The following is a 20,682-nucleotide window of genomic DNA, read 5'->3' as shown; positions in this document are numbered from 1 at the left end:
TTCAGGTTTGAAAAGTTTTAAAATATAATTATTCTATTAAGATTATAAGGTATATGAAATATTCTTGTTTAAACTAAATATTTGGATGTAGCTTGTGTATATTATATATACAATTCTGATATGTAATTATTAATAATCATTGAATTTTAATTAACTCTGTTTAATAAATTATATTTTGTTAAAACAAAAAAAAAAAGCATAAATAGTGGTTCAAATGGTTATTAATTAATAGGTAAAGTAATAACTAAATAAAAGAGTTTGATAAAAAACAAAAATACTCCTCGTTTTGAAATCATATTTACTTAACTGATAAATTGAATATGTATTTATGAAAATGTTTAGATAAATTATAATTTAAATAACATTAAATTATATTATTCTTAAAGAAAAAAACTAGTGTAGTTGATTTAAAATATATATATTTATATAGCATGTTTTAATTTATAAATAGACTATAAAAAGAAAAAGTATTATTGTTAAAAAGTATTTACTTTTGTATTATTTTTATTTTAATAGTTATATTTTAGTTTTAATTTACTTTCATTGAAAAATTTGTACTGTTATTTTATGTAGTCTACCTGTGTAACTGTTCTGTTTTTAGTATTTATTTTAAATTTAAATTTTGCTGTTATAAATTTATTTGTCATATGATTATCATATAGTGTTACAATTTATAAACAGAACCATTACAAGTAAATTTATAAATACACTCCATTAGAATTATAGCGACAATCAAAATTTATAATAACATCTTATTTTTATACAGTTTATATTATTAACTTCAAAAATATACACTATATGATTCCCATTGCTCTTACTTGCCTATTACTGCACTAGTGATCTCATAAGTTATTATAAAATTATTTATGTTTAACTATAGTTATAACAATTATTAATTTTAGAAATTATTATGTGCTCTATAACTATACGTAATTATATTATAAACTGCTAAAATCATAATGATATGTAATAAATATTTATATCCAAATTTAAATTGTTTGCACATTTTAAAATGCTCTTGGCTCACTTAAAAAAAAAAAGAACTGTGAGGTTCATTAAGTAATTTTTTTACTTTTAAATTTGATAATGGATTTCACTGTTATAAACATGCCATAGTTAAATACATTATTCAAAATCAACAATCTGCTATAGTATGTGTTTGTAAGACAAATACACCATATGTGGGTATGGAGTGCTCTTAATAGCTACATAAAAAATATGAATTATTTGATAATATAGATTGATAGATCTTTCCACTCAGAATTTTTTTTCATATACAATGATGTATCATTGAATTAAAATTTAACAGACTTATGTTAGTAACTCACTCGATATCTAATACATAAAAGAGTAAAACACGTATCGATTACTATAATTTTTTGTTTTTATTTCCTCAATTCATATATTTATAAATACACGTAATATTACTGTTCTTACCATTAAATTTAAAACTTTCATAAATAGCTTTAAAGATATTGAATATGGTTTTTGTGCTAATATATTTATGTGAATATAATTCAAATTATTCTGAATAGATTATTATTTTCATTTTTTATTGAAAAAAATGCTTCAACAACTATTGGTTAAATTGTACACAATGAATCACAAAATTCATCAAGTATACATAACTTATCTAACCTATTTTTATACTATAATATTTAACAGAACACCATCTAAACAAGTAATTATAATAGCAGTACAACAGGTAATAAATACAGTTTCACATAAATAGTAACTATTCAATTTGACGACAATTACTTAAGTATTGGAATAGAAATTGTTGACTGTTGTAGCTTATCATTTATGTCAATGCCAAAAATAAATTAATTTCATTGCAAATGTATAATACATGTTTGATTAGATTGAATTTTCGTATGTACTAATATATAATTATTTCAGATATCTAGTATTCGTTTAAATATCAATACAATATAGGTAAGAAATTATAAAATACCCTCAAATTTCAAACAATTGTTTGAACTTTGAAGTATATATTTAAAAAAACTGGTTGTCAATAAAATATTGATAAAAATAAATTTCAAAAGCATAAATCATATCATTTCTACCTAAAATTAAATTTTGATATAATCTACGTTAATGTACAGAATAGGTAATTTGTCGGAAAATACTTATCAAATAAATCAACATCATTTTAAATCAATCACCATATTTACAAACTTACAAAAATGGACAGCATCAACATACTAAAAGTATAAAAAGAATAATGCCACTAAAGACTTTCACAAAATACTAACTATAAAAATTTGACATTAATTTACAAATGTATTACAAGACCTTCAATAAACCAATTCAGAATTCTCTCTTATATTTCATCATTAAGAACGATGCCCAGACAATTTAAACAAATACTATCACAAAAGAAGTATTCTTCATACTAAAAAAAAAAAAAATGTTTTCTTATGTGAACACACAAATATTCAATAATTTGAATATTGATGACAAAATACAACTTTCCTTCATTTATATTGATACACGGTTTGTTTTTAAAATAGAAAAAGTTATAATATCAATAATAATATGTTGTTTTGTATTTGTATATTTATTATACAATTTTTTTTTATGAAATTATATTAACAGGTTTCATTTAATTTCCAATAAGATTATCTTTTTTAATATAAGCGATATGATTAATGATCATAATAAATACCCGCTAAATTTTGTACGACGGGTGACGTCACTAGATAGGGGACGGAGCGGTGGGTTTTGATTTGTTTACACGACTTTGAGGCAACCACAGATATATAAAAATACATATATATCTGTGGAGGCAACCTCTATTATCTATAAGCCTTGGTGGTAGTTACCGCTTTATCAGAAGTGATAAGCGGTAAATTTACAGTATAAATAAATAATATTATTATGGTTTAGTCTGGTTTAGTATTTTATTTTGAAGCACCGCTGTCTTCCCAGACGACCGTATAAAATAAATAGTAAATACCATAAATTGTACTGGTAAGGACGCGTTCCTTATCATTTATCAGAGATCGAAGTAACGATTGATCCTCAAAAAGTCATGTCAAGTTAATCGTAAGCTGCCGAGATTTTTATTTTCAATTTTTTATTATTAATAATCATTATAATTCTCCGACCATGACTTATATCATCTCTGGATAATGCACGCCCGCTCGTATTCGGCCGCGATTTCACAAACGTTTATTCATCACTCAACTTAACTACTGTTGTTAATCGTTGTTGCTGCGCACCTAACGTGTGTCTAAAAAAACGATCGTCGATAAGAAGTTGCGTCGTATTCGCGATTGTGGCAACCATTTTATCGTCGTTTGAAATGTTTTCCAAATAACAGTAGACTGTGAGCTATGTGCGTTTCAGAGTTTTGTGCACTAAAAGTGCTCGTATTCGATTTGTATTGACTTATTGAAAATTATTTTTTATGATATACGTGATGTTTTAAAGAATTACTACTTTTAGCTGTTTGAACTAAAAGACTTCATTAATGTCGCAAGATATTAGCAATACTGATAAAAAACCAACATGGATATTACATAGCACAGCTGGTGCGTGTAGTGGAGCTTTTACACGTTTGATTTGTCAACCATTTGATGTACTCAAAATACGATTTCAGGTAAATTTAAATTGTTTCTCTAAGAATAGTTATCTTTAACTGTTATGAAGTTATAGTTATAGTTATAGTATGACTTTGACCGTGACACAAGTCTTGTTTTGATAATTATTAGTTTCATTATGAGACTCATGAGTACATTTTATTTTTAGTTGCAAGTCGAGCCTTTATCGAGAAATTCGAATAACTCTAAGTACAAATCTATTCACCAATCAATTAGTCTCATATATAAAGAAGAAGGTTTTAAGGCGTTATGGAAAGGTCTTTTACCTGGACAGTTCTTATCAACTACCTATGGATTAACACAAGTAATTAGATTTTTTTAAATTATAATTTATAAAGTTAAATTTTATTAAATTTTTTTTTTTTTTGTTATTCACTATATGCTTTTGTTACAAATGATTCTTTAAATTCACTATAATATACAACAAAATACTAAGTTAACTAAGTAATAGATACTAAAATTAGATTAAATTTCACTATTTATTATGTTTAGCAGTTTATTTATTATTATTCTACAAATAATAAAACTGTAAAATGATCATTAATTACTCAAGTTGTGTACATAAGTTGCTTATTATTATATTAAAGTATTCAACAAGATTAATATCATTCTACAATCAAGTTTAGTTTTAGCATCTGGTTGTGTAACACCACAAATGAGTAAATTAGATATCATTATAAAGAATGTTAAATTTATTAAAAAAAACTACTATACCATAAATATAAAATTAAAAAAAAAAAAAAAAGAAATGTTTTTATTATATATAATTATATAAAATAATGTAATATACCTATTCCATAATAAATTTATCATTATTGATGAGAACTTAATACAAGAATAATTAATTGAGATGATAATAATTTATATCACTGCTTATTAAGCTGCAATTTTTTTTTATCCATAATTGCGTGTAATGCCAAAAACTAATTATTATTTTTAATTTTTAAGTTAGGTACAATAAATATATATTTTTTTTAATATTAATATTTATAAAAGATAATTTTTAAATTATGAGTTTATAACTAAAAATTTTGAATTTAATATTTAATTTTTTTTTTTTTCTTAAAAACCAAATCTACCTTAAAATTTCTTTACTTGTATCTCCACACCGTAATTATCATTTGCAAAAATGTAAACTTAAAAACTGTTTTAAATATAATTTTGTATTTTCTTTTTTTAATTAAAAAAATATGAAACTTTATTATATTACATTATTCATTGTATACATTTTAAATTTAATATATTTAATATGTATTAATATTTTAAATTTGGATATGATGATTATTCATTATATAATTTTACACAAAATTAAATATTATTATACTTTGACAAATGGGAATCTATTTATTTTTTTAAACTAAGAATTTGTTATTTATTACGTGTATTTAGTGGATTGGAAGTATATTTTAATATTACTTATAGAGTAACACCTATAGTACCTATTTATTATTGTCTATTGTATATAGTATATTTAATCAATGGTTTTAGTTTCTAGTCTTTCAAAAAACTTTGGCATTGCTATCAATAACAGAAAAAGAATTAAATCAGACCTCTAGTGTTCATTTTCTGTGTGGGGTTACATCCGCTACTACTGCTACTTTGGTGTCATATCCATTTGATGTCGTGCGCACTCGACTGGTTGCTCAAAAATCTAATCAGGTAATGTATATTGTAATGGGTGTGATAAAATGCCTTCCCTAGTATTAAAGGCAAATAAAAAAAAATTTAGCTTATTTTTTTCATATGTTTATTGTTTTATGTAAGAAATTTTAGTTTTTGTAGTTTTAAATAAAATTTTATTGACATCAACAATTAAATGCTCTAAGTGAAATGAAAAGCTTTACACAACTTTTTCAAGCATTTCTTGAAGTATACGATGAATTTCTGTTATAATTTCTTCCTTCAAACCTTTCAGATTCCTTGGATGGTATTTATAAATCTGAAATTTGACATAAATCTAAAGAAAAAATTACACTCATTTAATTTAATAAATTTCTATAACAAACATGCGTTACTGGTTTGACCACTAAATGTTTATAACTGAAACTAATTGTAACATAAATTTCTCGTCCTCCTACATAAATAGACTAGATTCCCACCATTCTACGATTTTAAATAATTGTAGAAACTTGGGAGGATGTTTTTCCGGACTTTGTTTAACTATAAAGCACAATTTTGTAAACAATTCAAATTAAATATAGTTAACAATTTCAAAGAAAAACAATGTTCTATCTCTCAAGTAAATAAAATTTTAAAAATTATGTGTTTAGCTTAATATTTAATTGTTACCAAGTTTTGATGTAGCCATATAGGAACATAATAATGTGTTTACTATATATTATAATGCAGTGGTAGGCGGGCCAGCGGGCCAAATCCGGACCTCGAAGGAAAAATAATTGGACCACAAAAAATATTTTTTTTTAATAATGCTGGTTTTCTTCATATAATATATATTTTATCTTTTTATGATGTATTTAGAGATTACGATGGTGTTTATCATATATTGCTATTTACAATAATAGTTGCAATAACACAACAATTATTAACTAATATCTGAGTTTTTAGTTTTTACTAGCCCTCAACAATTTTTTTTTTGATTTTCTGGACCTTCATAGAATTTAATTGCCGACCCCTGATATAATGCATAGGGACTATACAAATTATAATACGTTTTTAAAGAAGGAAACAAATTGCAAAACAAATATTATATTTATGTTGTAGATCTATGCAAATATGAGAAGTGTGGCCATATCTATGTTTAGGACAGAAGGTGTATCTGCATACTACAGAGGGTTTTTTCCTACTATAATGCAAAATGCATTGCAAGGCGGGTTCTTGTTCATGTTTTATAACACATTTTCAAAGTTTTCTTCTACTAATACTAGTACTAATACAAGTACATGATTTGATCAATTCTAATCGTATTCATTTTAAAAAATGTATGTATTTAACTTTATTTATTTTCCAAATAGTTGCTCACGACAACCGCATAAACAGTGTGAAACAATTTAGTTCTGGATTTTTAGCGGGTGTATCAGCAAAAATAATTGTGTATCCACTAGATGTAATAAAAAAACGGCTACAATTACAAGATTTTATTCATTCAAGGGATGGTTTCGGCAAGGTAAACTAGTTGTGTTTTATTATCTTATCATATACTTTTGATTAAATGCGAGTATTTTATTGCTTACCATACCTTGTACAGTTATCTTACAAGACAATTTTACTGAGTGTACATCTTGCATTTTGATTTATACTCGTTTAATTGTATATCAATCTTTTTTTTAGAAATTTATATGCAATGGATTATTGAATTGTATCTATGTGACAGTTAAAGAAGAGTCTATTCGTGGTTTTTTTAAAGGGCTCTCTCCATCATTGATAAAAGCTGGATTTACAACTGCGTTACATCTAACCCTTTATGAACAAACCTTTAAGTTACTTCAATCTTTAGTCAACAATTTCTAGTTATTAGCTATTAAGTATTTTAATAACCATTTTTTTTTTTTTTTTTTTCAGAAACATAGTTTGGAAATAAATAACTAAATGTCTGATTTTTTTATTTTAACATTTATTTGTTTAGTTTTTAAATACATTTGCCAATTAAAGACCCATATAATTACATAATGTGTAATATTTATAATTGTAATTTGGAGGAGTCCCTAGACATCCATACAAATCGTTTATTTTCAAGCAGTCTGTTTTGCTCATCATTTTTCTTTGACCGATTGTTTTACCTTCAAACTTTGGCACAATGGTTTGCTTTCCTTTACCAACACTGCAGAAAAAAAATTGTGTTATAACTCATAATTTATTTGATTAAATTACATATAAAAATAATAACAACTAATGATAGTGACGACACCTCTCCTTACTCCTTTAATATTAATTCTAATCATAAAAAAATTACCATTTTAAAGTTTTTTTTTTTTTATATATAATTTTAAGTTATTAGCTATTTTTTCGTAACTGTGTTACCAAGCACAATGTACGTTTAAAAAATATTTTTGTGAAAACCCTATTTATTTATTAGAATTTTTCAATTGTAAGATGATAGATTACTAAGAACAATTTTTGATCATTGTAATTTATAATTTGAAAATAATATTTTATCATAACAATTTTGGTTGTTTTGGAAAGTGTTCAAAACAAAATCTAAAAATAACTTCTCAACAAAAATAAATTTTAAGTATACTGACTTGATCTGTCTACTTGTGAATATAATATTTTATTGTCAAATTAATAAAACAAAATTCTTGAATAGTGTGATAACTTCTAAGGCTTAATAGCAAATTTCAAATTTGACCATAGTCTGTACTTAAGTATTTTATTAATATCATAATTAATAATTACTTAAGTTCGGAACTTGTTGGTTTTGGATATTAATTATAAATCATTGTATAAAAATTTGAATGAGCTGCAATATTCTTTAGGATTAAATAATACTAAATTAACAAAAAAAAATTGTTGTGAAATGTATACCAAATTTTCTTCTTCATTTAATAACATTCTAGTATTTATGAAATAAAACTTAACAGATATTGACGATTTTCGTTGTGTACTAGTTAAACTATTATGTTTATTCTTTATAAACTAGTAGTGAGTAACCGGTATATTTTTATTAACTATAATATAATTAGATATTAATTACATTTCATCCTATAACATTTCTTTTCTTAATTTAATATTTGCTCGGAATTCAAAAACAAAATGTTTTATTTAGTTTAAAATATATATTTGCGATTTCTGAGATCAAGATATAGCGACTTACAATGTATTTACTTGTATTATATGATACATATTATGTCGGTTTTCACAAACAATTACTGAACATTAAATCAATAAATAGTGAGTTATGTAATCATCCCTTAAAAATTATTTAGTAACGTATAGGTCACGATTAATTTATTAAATTTTAAATACATAATAGTATAAACGAATAAATTTTTAATGAAACTCAGCTACAGACATTAACATTTAAAGTGATGCATTGACTTACCTGAAAAAGTTTTTGCCATAGTGCATAACACTGTCGTAATCATATTCAAACTGATACGTGGTGTTTTTCAAACTTTGTTTATCAAAATTAGAACGATATTCTAAAACAATAATTAGGTACGTTAATACATACTTACAAGCCCGACGTTAATAAATTAATAATAGTATTGTTTAACTACGTACGTGGTATAACGTTTTCAAAATTAATCTTAACAAATTTATCGCGGTCTGATCTAGATTGCTCGTGGAAAATGCCTAAAGCGTGTAATAATTCGTGAATAGGTCGTCCGTCGGTACCTAAGCAATTGGCTCCAGTGTCATCTGGAGGCTGCAGAGACACAACTTGCGGTCCCCCGTAACGGCCCACGTACGACCAACACCTGTAATGTTAAAATATCAAAAACAGCCGTATCAATATTTGTCATCAGTATATTAAAATATCTATGTTAATTGAACAAAAATCGAGTTGGTTTTTCTTTAAAATGCATCTTAACATTTTAGTAGATTATATCGTTAAATTATTATTTTACGATTGCCAAATATAATTTTTATACTTGGTTTGTTTTATTTTATCTATTATATTTATATGTTAAAGTAATAAACTTATAAAGTGTAAGCAACCTACGTGTTATTACAAGTTTAATAGATTGATAATTCTAATACCTACTTATATATATATAATATATTTATGCACATCGTATCAACAATAGTTAAGATAGCTCAACCTGCAAACGCTGAATTTCCGATTTTTCTACTTATTTTAATAATGTTACGTGATTAAACAATTTTATACAACTTTATTGCAGAATAGAAAACAAATGGTATAAGTATTGTACACTTTATCGGAAAAAAGAATATCAATGACATTTATTTGTTCCGATGTAGTGATTTCAAACGTTCAATATTTTTCCTATTGATCATTCAAATCTCAGTCCTTAATATTTATTGTTGTGAAACTTTTTATTATAATATATACTTAAAGGATAACTACGGATAATAAGTAATTTTCTTAATATCAACAATAATAATTTAATAGTTTAGTACAAGCAATCAAATTCGTAACTATCTATCTACTGATAACTAACGAACGGTCACAACGTGGATAAAAGGTGTTTTAAACTTATGTTTAGAAACCTAAATTGATTGTGCAAGTATTCGGTAATATCGGAAACTATACTATAGTACTGAATCAATTGATATCAAATTTTATGTGCATAATCTTTGAGACTTGGAAGTTAGGTAATTCACGAAAATCAAATGTTTTGTTTATATAATACAGAGTTGCCGTTGTATAGAGAAATTAAGAGATCTGTATACCTACCTAACATATTATACCTATTATATATATATTTCTATGTTTGTAGGCTTGAATCCTATACAACTACTCGATCAACTTTGTCAAAATGTTTAGATATTGTTTTTAGTGATACTAATAGCAGAAAAGCAAAGGTTTTTTCAAAATAGAGTATAGTTTTAATCACACTCGAGAAAAATATACAAACTACTGTATCCAGTTCACCACAGGCTCCTATCTAGGTGAAATTTGTTACCGAAATGAGGTATTGTATCGACGTCGATTTGTCAGAGATACCTACATCAAAACTAAGGTATACCGTGCACCTATTGATTATATTTAACACAGTATTTTATATTTATTGATTTTTTTTGTCACAGTCAAAGATGGATTATACAGTAACTATACATTTAATACATACGATAAAAAGTGCGTGAAAGTATTATTCATTATCGCCGTAAGCCCGTAAATATATTTAGTATAAACAACTAAAAAAAATAACAGCATAAACCCGAAAAATCAATTAAAATAATATATATACACATTTAAAATCTTAAAAACGATGTCGATATTTGCTCTGCTAACTTGACGTCTTGTCCGTTGATAATTTATCTGTCGCCACTATACCTATTGATGCCTTATGGCCTACACGAGCTACACGTAATACTTACAAGTTATTCTAAAAGACTATGTATATTATATAATTATTCGTAGAACAGCTCTCTTAATATTTTGAATAACGTATTATATTAGGTATATATAATTACCCAGAAGGATATTTCACTGGCCATATCAATAAATAATCCTTTTCTTTGCCGGTCCACGGCACGAATTTGACGCAAGTCATAAAATTGATCGTCCTGATGGCTTGGTATATCAGTATTCGGTGTTCGGTTTCTGAAATAGAAAACATAAGAATGTTATTTCGATATAAAAATAAAAACAGGCGTCGATTGATCGTGAAATCGCATCAATCACACCTCGGTTCGAAATAATTTTCAAACATAATAATCTAATAATGATAAAAATAATTAAACTTATAAATATGATGATTATTGAAATAATTGTATGCATACCATAAAGTGGACTGATCAAATATGGTACGGTGCGGTTAAGCCAAAGTTTCTCCGGGAAAATGTCCCATCGCAGGCCGACCCGCCAATAATCGAAAATCTGTAAATTCATGTACAAAGCGCATAAACCTTAAACTTAATAAAACCTAACCAACAGTAATGTGGTGTGCTTACTTCGTTGTTCATCGCCATATCACCTTGAAACAAGCCCGGCGATACCTCTGGATCGATATCCTCCACGGATAGGAGATCATCCACATCTCCTTTTATGTATCCGGCTGTAAATCATAATTTTGAAAACACGTTTACGTAAGTTATTTTACATAATATAGTAATTCTTTATTGATTCACTACAAGTATTGGATTATATCATTTGGTGGCATATCCATTAATGAAAGGGGAGGGTCAAGTCTTTTTTTGACCTCACTATCACATAAATACGGCCCCAACATAAAAACACTTGGAAAATTGCATAAACAAATTTTTGTTTAAATCTTTTTTTATCAGATTTCTGACTTGAAAATCATGTATTAAGTTTATGCAACCATAATAAATTGATATTAATTTAAAATACACGGATGAGCATATAAATCGGTGTGAGTCATTTGATTAATGATCGAATTACTTTTTAGTCGAAAAACATATAATCGAATATTTTATTAGTATAGTCGAAATACTTTGTGACTGAATGGTTTATTTTTGGTTAAAGTAAAATAGTTGAGGTAAAAGAAAAAAAAAGAAACAAGTTAATAATTATATTTTCGTTTACTTTATCTAGTATTTTTTTTTTAACTGTAGTCGGTGTAAACAGTATTTATCGACTGTTCAATATACGTGGACTTTTAAATTGATTTGCTTATATTTTATTCGTCATATTTTTGCAATAACAATTCAATATTTTTTTTTTATTTTATTATGAATATTTATATATTGTATATTTATCCGTAGAGAAATGTTATTAAATATAAATAATTTCTTATAAAAAAAAAAAAAACAAAGCTAAGTGGTGTTTAACTGATGACAAACATGTATTATATTGGATTTGTATTAATAAGTGTAATGCAAATATTGAAATTTCAAAGACAAATGAAAAAAAAACATGAACTAAATGAAAATTGACAGAAAATTGACATTGTAAGCTATTCCCAATCCTGTATAAGCTCGGAAGTATGAAAATTAAAATCAATGTGAAAATTTTCAAGTGAAAATGAAATCATTATATAAGTACTTATCAAAATCTATTAACGAATATTCGAAAATTGTTGCCTCACGCATAAGAAAGTATTCTGATAAGCAATTAATAAAACGTTAAAGATGCAGTGTTGAAATCTATAAAGAACCAAAATATATTAGATAATGAAATATACCTAGCCTCAACGATGTGTTAAACTCTTTCAAAAAATAAATTATTTTAAATTTTTAAAAAAATGAAAATTTAATATTATTTACATCAAACGAGAATAGTAAACATTTAAGTGAATCTATCAGCTGGTTAATAGATGCTACTTACATTCAAGAGGTTTGCCTATTTTTTAATATTATAGTATTATATATTATATAAACATGTAATGTGCATCACAATTAAAGGGTATTTATCATTGTTTTACATTATCTTTAAAGTATAAGTAAGATTAAATAGAACATTATGCATATTAAAATTTATATATTTGATAGAAATGAAAAATAGTCTATTATTATTTTTTTCATTTACCTATAACATAAAAATGTAGGTAAGTGATATATGTACAAATTGAAATATTAATATTTTTAAGGACTCATAATACACGTCTTGAAACCTTCAATTAATTTAATGTACAAAACACCTCAACGATCTTTACATACGTAATATAGAACGTAAACGTATAAATAATAAACTATGTAGATAGATATATAAACTACAGACTAAAAACGAACAACTTCATAATCAGTGCTGACTGCTGGTATTAGCGTGGTATTTGGGTCTATTGCCGCCGGGACCAAATTATATTAATAGCAAGTATCAACAAACTACTAAAATTTCAAACAACAAAAAAGGAACAAAATAATTCAACGATTATAAACTGCGTTCAAGGTATCTACAAGTAAACTGCGCTCGAGTTCTTATTAAATTTAAAAAGGTGATAATAATCTAAACTACGTACGGGTAAAATTTTAAAAATGTATGACTTTATTTTAGTAAAATAAAACAAAATTACAATCTCTAATTTATACTTAATTCGTAACAGCCACATAATATGAATAATTATTAGAATAAAATAAAAATTAAAAACAATTTATAATTTTAAAAAGTGCAATTAGAACAAATAATAACATATTATTGATGAATATCATCAATTGGAGTTTAACCACTATATTATTTATTTATTAATTAAACTTCGTAACTTTTCGAGTTTTTTTTTAAGAATTTTGATATAAAAAGGGTTGTTTATATTATACAATCTAATATATTATGTTTCTATTTGAATTTCTTTTAACTTTTCTACAAACAAAAAAATATTTGGATGAGTTGTATAAAAGGTAGAATTAAAAAAAATTATTTCTGTGATATTATTTAAAAAAATATGCAATCATAATTATAATATATTACAAGCTGGACACGACTTACGTTATACCTTTTTAACATAGATAAAAATTCGGGCGCGGTTTACATAAGTCTAAATAATTATAGTTCATTATTATATAGCAAATTACGATTTTTTTTTTTTTTATGAAAAATGTCCAATAATGGATTTTTACACCATTAGTCGTTTCATTAAAATTGTAAACTGATTGAAGTTTCTAATTTTTTACCTAGATATTATTCAAATCAAATGCAAACATCTATACGATAGGTACATACCTATGCAATTTGATAAATTTGCCATTTCCCTACAATTGTTGATAGATATTTGTAGACTTGTTGACTTATAGTAAACTTTAGTCATGTAAATGTATAATACATCAATATATATCTTTATAGTAAATAAATAAAATATAATATATATAGATTTATAATATGCATAAAAAGGGAAAATTAGGTAACCGCTCTGCTGTATCTACAGAAAGTTTTAAGTGTAATGTAATACTCGCAGTGGCGAAGCGTCATAGGAGACAATGAGACAACGTCTCCCCACTTAAAAATTAAAACACGGGACAAATAATTATATTTTATAATATAATATTTATAAATTTTAACGTCTTTTTATTATAAATATAATGTATGTACTATGTTTTAATATTTATTAAAATCAGTTTTCCTTTGTACAGTTAAGTTATGATAGTCATTAGTCTAACAGAATTCTTAAAATAGATTAGATGCGCTCGATACGACCGTCTGTACGAATTGGCGATGCGGGTCATTCTAAATATCAATATGGTATTAAATCAAAGAGACGTTCCAATGCAACGTCTCATAATCATTGACGCGCGGGTACAAGGGAAATTTGAATGTGAGTGGGATTTACCATGTATGTGATGAGACGCGTCTCATTCGTCTCGCCGTTCGTATTTCATCGATTATTGTCGTTCTGTCGCGTTGTCACGCCATCGTCAATAAAATTGCGATAGCCGATAGTTATACATAGGTACGTGTTTATTAATATTTTTTAATTTTAAATTATAAATTATGGCTGATGATTTAATTAATGCTATTTTGAACGATGGAATTAGTAATTATTCATACGAAAAAAAATTTGAACTAAAAAATAAAAAACCTTGTCCTTTATTAAATTTAACGACAACTGACGGAAAATCCATTCGAAAATTTCAATTTGTGTGGTATTCAAAATATAAGTGGCTTACTGGTAGTCAAGTTAGAAATAAATTATATTGTTATTATTGTCTATTATTAAGAGGAGAGAAAACCTGGAGCCAAGAAGGTGTATCAACAATTAAAAATTTTGAACGAAAAGCAAACAAGCATGCTATTTCTGAAAGGCATCTTGTTTGTCAAGAACAATTCAAGTTACTCGGGGAAAATATGATTTTTTTTCAATGTCTCCCCAACTAAAAACTCCAGCCTCGCTACTGAATACTCGTATATGTTATATTTGAATTTTATGATAAATCATTACATACGAAATACAATTTTGAAATATGAACGAAGACTGTATCAATCTATATTGTTATATAATGCTATTAATGTAATATATTTTGTTATTAGTAATACGTTAGATTGAATTAATTTTTACCCAAATCTTCAAATTCAAATATCATACATTTAAATTATATCAATATTCATTAAGAGTTGTTTGTAGCCACGAATAATACTTTAAGGTTAAAACAAAATAATTAAAATCGTTATTCTCCGTTTAATTATAAATTTTGTTAGGGTAGGCCGTTGGGTAGTATTATGTCATTTTTTGCTAATCGAATAATTTGATCAATCGCCATTTACTGAAATGAAACTACTAAGGTATACATATCTAAACCATTTTTTTAACACAATTTTACCACTATCTTCTCCACTTTTCAAATATTGATTTAAATATCCTGAGTAGGTATTGTAAAAGCAAATAATATTTTAAATATTTAATGATACCTAAATATATTATCTTCTTATTTAATTCTTGCATGTTGCGTAAATGTAAATAACTTTTCATTACCCACGGACCAAAATTATGATATAATTAATTCACTGTATGTTTTATAATAAAATATAAATATAAAATACAGTAATGTACTATAGTGTGTACTATGAAGGTGTGTATTAGACATATGTAAGTATGAGTGTGAGCGTAATGAATGACTAATGTGTACCTACCTAGTAATTAGCCAGTAGCAACCTGGGTACGTTTTACTTATAACTTAATGTATAATAGACAGTAAAACTGAGGTCCTTATTTTTCTTCACGATATACCCACCCACTCACCCACTTATTTACCTATGATAAATGTGATAGGAAAAACCAACAATAGGCGCCTCTGTATTATTTATACGTATTACAAACCAATTACTTAAAACAACAAATAATAATATATTAGGTATTTTATTAATTTGTTAATTGAATATTATATAAGTGGATCGGCTTTGTTGTTATGGCACTATATATGTATAATGTTACATACAATTTTACTATAATTCATTGTGTTTATTATTTAAATAGTATTAAAAAAGTGGGCCGTCATAAATTTAATTCTCCATAATATTTCCTTTTACTAAGACCTTAAATACGTCACTGGGTAGTTAAATATTGCACTCGTTTGGCGAATCTTTAACCGTACTTGTCTGTCTGCAGTTATTATAATATTATTTTATTAATTATCTACGTCAAAAGCCTAAAACACGGTATATTTATAATTTCAGTTTCGAAACTGCATTAATAAACACTATATATTGAAATATTGGACTGCGTTTGATAATATTATTATATATTTCCAATAATCACATTCCGAACCATTTTTGCGACGCAGTCAGTTGACTTTCTTTCGAGTTGTCACACTTTTTTTTTAGCGCAGTGCTCGCAGTTATGTCTTGTTATGTTGACTGTAAGTTTCGTAAATCGTATTATGATAGTACAATATATTATGAGAAACATTTAGTTATGTAGATCATCAAACGAAATACATGGACTGATTACCACACTTATAAAATAATATATAATAAACGATGTTTTGGCTAAAGTTGGTTCAAAATTCCTAATGTTACTAATTAAAAAACAAATAACTGAAATTATAATAAAATATATTCTTAAAAATAGAGAATTGACTCCACATCGGTTTTCCTAAAATTCGTTTTTCGCATAGATACAATTGTGACGAACAGTAAAGGAGAACGAATGCTAAGAAGGATCGTTTTCAATTATACGACGTATACATTTCAATTGATTCTAAATTGTTTTTATTTTTGAGAATAATAATTTAATTTCTACAAGATATACCACAACAAAGGAGCGAATCAACAATCTTTAGAATTCTATAAATGTAATAAAAGATTTATTAATTTACACGGCACATACTATTTTATAATAAGTAGGTAATTACTAATTAGTAATATTAGTAATTAATAATAAATTTATTATAATCAATAACGTCGTAGTAATCCAGGTAGAAAAATTGAATAGAAAGAAAAGTTCATATTTTGAAATTACATATCTCGGGATAAAGAGGGATTAATTAAACTAATTAAAAGGTATTTTTCCTTCTGTAAAAACTTCCCAATATGTGTTGATATATAAGGTAGGTATTATATTGTTATTATGTAAAATTTTGAGTGTATGCGCGGTCTACAATATACGTTGTTGATATAGATAATATACGCTAGTACTACCGAAAAACGATTTCATATCACCACAAACACGTCACCAAATAAATACAACTATGGAAGTGCGACACATATATTATGCATACATTATAAATTATATACTTTTGGCATGTTTCAAAAATTTGCAGACTTATATACAATATTTTAATGTATATACTCGTGTATACACACGTGCGTCCTCGAAACCACCTTTCCCTCAACTCGTGCCGCACAACCACTCTTGTTATAATTTGCTAAATGCACTTTCTCCGAGTTCAATATAGTATATAAATTATAATGACAATCATATATTCCACAAATTATCAAGATTCATAACCTCATAAGACACATATTCTAATGAATCGTACCAGTTATAAAACGTGATCGATCGGTTTACTGACCACTTTTCTTTAATAATGTCAATGCCTAAATATAATACTTTTAAACAAAAATGTTAAGTTTTAAGAACTGTTAATTAATTATAATATTATGTTGAGTGATTTTTTAAAATAAAAAAAATAGGAGAACGTGTATACTTCAGTATTGTATTACAAATATAAATTATTATGTTGATAATTTTCATGAGTAAATATTTAATACAATTGAGAGATCGAGTAATTTGAAGCTAAAAAAGACGCGAGGAATGGATGGTTTTAAGTTAACGTAAGTCAACTCGGATAAAATATGAGTTGTCTAAAAAAGATTAGAAAACACCCTCTAAGTATAAATTTACTTACATGTTATAAAAAAATAAACAAATAAACTAACTGGCCTAATTAGAGCAGCAAAATATAATTTTTATGAGCATATATTTTCAACAACTTTTGAAAATCCAAAATTAACTTGGAACTTGGTTAATGAAATTACTGAAGCGAAAAATAGTTATTAATCTATAAATCGTATTAATAATAATAATCAGATTGTTAATATACAAAAAGATCCGGTACTTGCCAAGGAACAATTTCAATGAGTTCTTCATGAATGTTGAAAAGAATATCCAGACAAACTTAAACAAACGCCGTTAGAATCAAGTAATATAACACGTAATTATTCATTTAACGAATGATTTTTAATACCTCTTGAGACAAATGAAGTGTTAAGTATAATAAAAAACTTTAAAAATGAATTAGCTTCTGGCTTTAATGGAGTGCAGTTAAAATATTAAAAACAGTTCAAAATCATGTTGTAGAACCGTTAACGTTTATATTAAATAATTATGTTTAAGACAAGGTTTTTTCCTAAATAAATTTAAAATAGTCATAGTTATCATATAAGTTAGGGAATAAAGAAAATGTTTAAAACTACAAACTAATATCCATGTTACGTATTTTTTTTTTTTAAATCATTGAAAAAATAGTTAAATTTAGGCTTTATCATACTTACAAAAAAATGATTTATTTTCAGTATAGTTTTTGACTAGGTACTATTTTTATTTTTAATTGTATTTACATTTTTACTTTATATTTTTACCTATTGATTTATTTACTTGAATAATTTTATTTTTAATATTTCTATTTTAATTCCACTCTTTTGTCCCATTACAAACAATGTTTATTGAGATTCAAAATTAATCAAAAATTAGTTTTTTTATTTAATTGTACATTATTGCAAATTTTTGATTTGATAAAAATGTTGTCCTCTATATTAAAAAATAAAAAGTAAAAAAAAATAAAAAATGAAAAGTTAAAAAGTAATAGTAACTAGTGGTAATAGCCTCCTCGGTATTAGAGTACTCAGTGATCGAGAAGGGAGGGGGAGGGTTTGTGAGCGAAATAATAATAACGCAATATGCATACTATTTTCGTTAGATTAGCATCGCAAACCACTCGTATCTATAGTACATATGAAAATATAATACTATGTGCACTTTCGGTTATCGTTCTCCAAACAGCCAAACAGTTAAAATATTTATTTCGACTTAAACAAATATGCTGGAAAACCACAAAATATATTATTCTGCTGATCCGATTAGGTGAGTACAAACTTAAAGTATTGAACGTTTATCATCGTTTATGGAGATCCACTAATACGGATAAAATAAACGAACGCTCGAGAAATTATCAGTCTATAATAAACTAGATTCCAATATCCACACGTATTTTTTTGGCATTAACAATACAAAAGTGCTGTTCCTAACTGTTTATTTATTCGAATAATAAATGACATACCTACCTATTTGTTAAATACACGAATCGCGTACGTCTCTTTTATAAATAAATTTATATCAATTATAATTGTTTACATTTTTATTTTCATATTCTTTAAATTCATCATTATAATCAATTAACAAGTATCCAACGATACTAAATTCGCCGCGTGTATGTTCGTAATAAATAACGAATAGGGTATAAACCTAAAATAAACATACTAAATTGCAGTTCCGCGGAGTACCTGCGTGTATACATGTATTATACGACAACGGAATTGAGATTTTCCCCGGCAATCGTTTCTCTGCCGCCGGAATACAATGTACCAAAAAAGTACCGTGATAAGAAGAAAAATAATAAATTATTTAACACAGAAAACGGACCTTGGGAGGACGGCACCGGGGGGTGTAGACGGTCCGGAACGCTGGGCAATATCAGATTGATGTTCCTGCACTGGACGACTGTTCCGGTCAACAGCTGCAGCAGCGCCCCCATCAACAGTAGCCGGCACATGTTACACGATTGTCGCCGTCGTCGTCCCTACATGCAATTTCGGGCGCGGAAGTACCTCTATATAGTTATAATGCGGGTGCTTCCTGTGTGCAAACGAATGGTCTTCGGCGCGGCACTCTACCGTCGTCTCTGCAGGGCGGCGCGAGGAGGTCCGGCGCGGCCGTGCAGCATCACTGCGGCGGGCGGTGAACCGCCGATATATGCGTACACAAATATATTAGGTATGTTATGGTGTTATGTATTTACTGTTAAGTGCTGTAAGGTATTGTAATGATATTTTGTTATAGAATAATATTATCGATTTAAAGTTATTACGCGAGCGGTGGCGGCGGCGGCGGCGGCGGCAACGACCCGTGCGTGCGGTGAGTGTATCTAGACGCGCGCGCGAGACGGAACGGTCGGAAGACGGAAGACTACTAACGGGCTCGTTAGAGGTTTAACGATTGATATATAAACGCGAACGCTCGCGTGCGTCTACCTATATAATATTGATGTGTGGTGTGCGCGTGGTGCGATCGAATCGACCAGGATGTGCAGCGTGTCGATTTCGACGTACACACACACACACACACACACACGTATGTATATACAGGGTGATTCCAGTATTGGGAAGTGACCTAACTTGAGTTTTAAGTCGTTGCGGGGAAAATAATTGCTTTTTAAGTAACTTGTGTTGTTTGTTCGGAGTAAAATTACAAAACTATACGTCATCTTATTTTTTGCTTTAATTCATTTTAAGATCAAAGTGAAAATATACATGTAAATATGCCACACGAATGCGATTTTCCGACAAAAAAATTTGAAACTAGCAAATAGAAAACTTATCATTATT

General features: G+C 26.9%; 2 protein-coding genes across 4 annotated transcripts; one reads left to right on the top strand and one right to left on the bottom strand.

Annotated features, from left to right (window-relative positions):
* The first annotated feature begins 2,851 nt into the window (after positions 1–2,851).
* LOC112600448 (mitochondrial thiamine pyrophosphate carrier-like) lies at positions 2,852–7,133 on the top strand. Of its 3 annotated transcripts, none has more exons than XM_025347673.1 (7): positions 2,852–3,048; positions 3,451–3,604; positions 3,754–3,909; positions 5,094–5,264; positions 6,327–6,501; positions 6,578–6,729; positions 6,894–7,132. In XM_025347673.1, the coding sequence occupies exons 2-7, from the start codon at positions 3,476–3,478 to the stop codon at positions 7,071–7,073; spliced, it is 963 nt and encodes a 320-aa protein (XP_025203458.1). In that variant the 5' UTR covers positions 2,852–3,048; positions 3,451–3,475; the 3' UTR covers positions 7,074–7,132. The 3 variants fall into 3 exon arrangements, with proteins under 3 accessions (XP_025203458.1, XP_025203457.1, XP_025203459.1); XM_025347672.1 differs by having other exon boundaries at positions 2,852–3,340; XM_025347674.1 differs by having other exon boundaries at positions 2,852–3,604; positions 6,327–6,432; positions 6,894–7,133.
* A 52-nt stretch (positions 7,134–7,185) lies between these two features.
* On the bottom strand, positions 7,186–20,283 carry LOC112600447 (astacin-like). The gene is made up of 7 exons (XM_025347671.1): positions 19,721–20,283; positions 11,145–11,248; positions 10,974–11,070; positions 10,665–10,794; positions 8,787–8,983; positions 8,605–8,704; positions 7,186–7,383 (listed from the first exon to the last, which is right to left on the bottom strand). The coding sequence occupies exons 1-7, from the start codon at positions 19,848–19,850 to the stop codon at positions 7,209–7,211; spliced, it is 933 nt and encodes a 310-aa protein (XP_025203456.1). The 5' UTR covers positions 19,851–20,283; the 3' UTR covers positions 7,186–7,208.
* Positions 20,284–20,682: the final 399 nt, after the last annotated feature.

This window comes from Melanaphis sacchari, unplaced genomic scaffold (genome assembly GCF_002803265.2).
Source record: "Melanaphis sacchari strain LSU unplaced genomic scaffold, SCAv2.0 Contig64_pilon_pilon, whole genome shotgun sequence".
NCBI lineage: Eukaryota > Metazoa > Arthropoda > Insecta > Hemiptera > Aphididae > Melanaphis > Melanaphis sacchari.
Note: the sequence above shows the minus strand (reverse complement) of the source record. Positions and strands in the feature narration are given on the sequence as shown.